The sequence below is a fragment of the Tachysurus vachellii genome, chromosome 21, assembly GCF_030014155.1.
Source record: "Tachysurus vachellii isolate PV-2020 chromosome 21, HZAU_Pvac_v1, whole genome shotgun sequence".
Classification (NCBI taxonomy): Eukaryota; Metazoa; Chordata; class Actinopteri; order Siluriformes; family Bagridae; genus Tachysurus; species Tachysurus vachellii.
The window spans coordinates 17,002,604-17,005,103 of NC_083480.1; the positions used below are offsets into that span (position 1 = coordinate 17,002,604).

The window sequence follows — 2,500 nt, forward strand, 5'->3', positions numbered from 1 at the left end:
AATTTCACAGATTGCATCAAGTCAGGAGAAGAAAGACCCGGCTTTCAACATGCACCTCATTATGAGCAGATTGTTGTGGAGATTAGCTGTGCTGGGCTTTTTTCCAGCTGTGCGTGTGTGTGTGTGTGTGTGTGTGTGCGCGTGTGGACATGTTTTCATCTGGACCTGTGTGTGTGTGCGTGTGTGTGTGTGTGCGCGTTTGGACATGTTTTCATCTGGACCTCTGTGTGTGTGCGTGTGCGCGCTTGTGTCTGTGCGCGCGCGTGTGTGTGGACATGTTTTCATCTGGACCTGTGTGTGTGTGTGTGTGTGTGTGTGTGTGTGTGTGTGTGTGTGTGTGTGTGTGTGTGTGTACATGTTTTCATCTGGACCTCTGTGTGTGTGTGTGTGTGTGTGTGGACATGTTTTTTATCTGGACCTGTGTGTGTGTGGACATGTTTTCATCTGGACCTCTGTGTTTGTGTGTGTGTGTGTGTGTGAGTGGACATGTTTTCATCTGGACCTCTGTGTTTGTGTGTGTGTGAGTGGACATGTTTTCATCTGGACCTCTGTGTGTGTGTGTGTGGACATGTTTTTATCAGGACCCGTGTGTGTGTGTATGTGAGCATGTTTTCATCTGGAACTCTGTGTGTGTGTGTTTTGTAGTGACGGTGTGAAGTCTCTGAACTGGAGCGCTCCGTCTCAGGCCTTTCCTCACATCACACAACTCCTGAGGTTACCAGTCTACCGTTACCACACACTCCTGGGCCTGGCCGTGTCTGTTGGCGGTCTCACCGAGTCCACGGTACGTCCTCACACTAACCTCCTCCCACATCAAGGTGTGTAAGATCTCTTCACTGTCAAGTGAAAAAGTGAAAGTGATAAAGTGACGTGACATACGGCTAAGTATGGTGACCCATACTCAGAATTCACACACATACACACATACATACACACAAACATACACATACATACACACAAACATACACATACATACACACACACACACATATATGTATACACACACATGCATACACATACACACATACATATACACACACACAAACATACACATACATACACACACACATATATGTATGCATACACATACATACACACACACATACATACACACACAAACATACACATACATACAGTACATACACACACAAACATACACATACATACACACACACACATATGTATACACACACATGCATACATATATACATACACACAAACATACACATACATACATACACACACACATATATGTATACACACACATGCATACACATACACACATACATATACACACACACACAAGTATACACATACATACACACACATATGTATGCATACACATATACACACACAAACATACACATACATACACACTCATATATGTATACACACACATGCATACATATACACACATATATGTATACACACACATGCATGCACATACATATACACACACATACACACACATACATATACACACATACATACACACACAAACAAACACATACATACACACACATGCAAACACATACACACATATATATATACACACATATACACACACACATACATATACACACATATACACACACACACATATATGTATACACACACAAACATACACATACATACACAGACACACACATATATGTATACACACACATGCATATACATACACACACACATTCACATGTGTCACACAAAGGTGACAAAAAGAATCACACAATATTAATACACTTCAGACAAAAATTCCTCGGTGTAAGACCAAACCTGGGATTATAAGCCCCGCCCCAATTTAACAACCTAATCCCTGTCCATTTTATCTGTAGTGTATCTGAAGTACACAGAGGCATCATTAGAGGGAGCATCGAGCTCTGTGTGTGTGTGTGTGTGTGTGTGTGTGTGTGTGTGTGTGTGTGTGTGTGTGTGTTTAAACCACAGGAAGACACTTTGGTTTTGTGTAATTGTGAGACAGAGAGCAGGAGCCGCACTTCACAGCTCGTAGTCGCTTTATAATCAGGAGATTATAGTGTACAGTTTTATGAGGGAAAAGTAAACGCTTGGGAAACAATGTCCTGAGTCTCTGGTTCATTTTCACAGATGTTGTACATTTTTTTATGTCAAAGGACCGGAAAACGTAAATAGTGTGGATGCTCCGAGCAAACCTAGGATTCTGTGTGTGTGTGTGTGTGTGTGTGTGTCTCTCTCTCTTTTTCCATTTCTCTGTTTTTCCTTTATCACTTTCTTTTTGCTGAGTTTTTAATTTCTTTCTCTCGTTTAATTTCTCTCTCTCAGTCTTTTCTTGCATTCGATGCAATCCCTCTTGCAATCCCTCTCTGCTGCATATATCTATCTTTTCCTGTTAATTCTCTGTCTGTTTATTTTTTTAGTTCTCTCGTTCCTTCTGTACCTTTTTATTTCACTTATTTATCTCTTGTCTTTCTCAATATCTCTCATCTTTTGCTTTTTTTCCTTTCTTTCTTTATTTCTTTCTCCT

At 40.8% G+C, this 2,500-nt stretch overlaps 1 protein-coding gene across 1 annotated transcript in view; it reads left to right on the plus strand.

The window, feature by feature from the left end:
- Nucleotides 1-2,500, plus strand: part of tbcd (tubulin folding cofactor D) — a 46,700-nt gene that overhangs the window by 38,228 nt on the left and 5,972 nt on the right. The window contains exon 32 of the mRNA XM_060897266.1: nucleotides 646-784. Coding sequence (XP_060753249.1) covers nucleotides 646-784 — 139 coding nt within the window. The remainder of the gene's footprint in view (nucleotides 1-645; nucleotides 785-2,500) is intronic.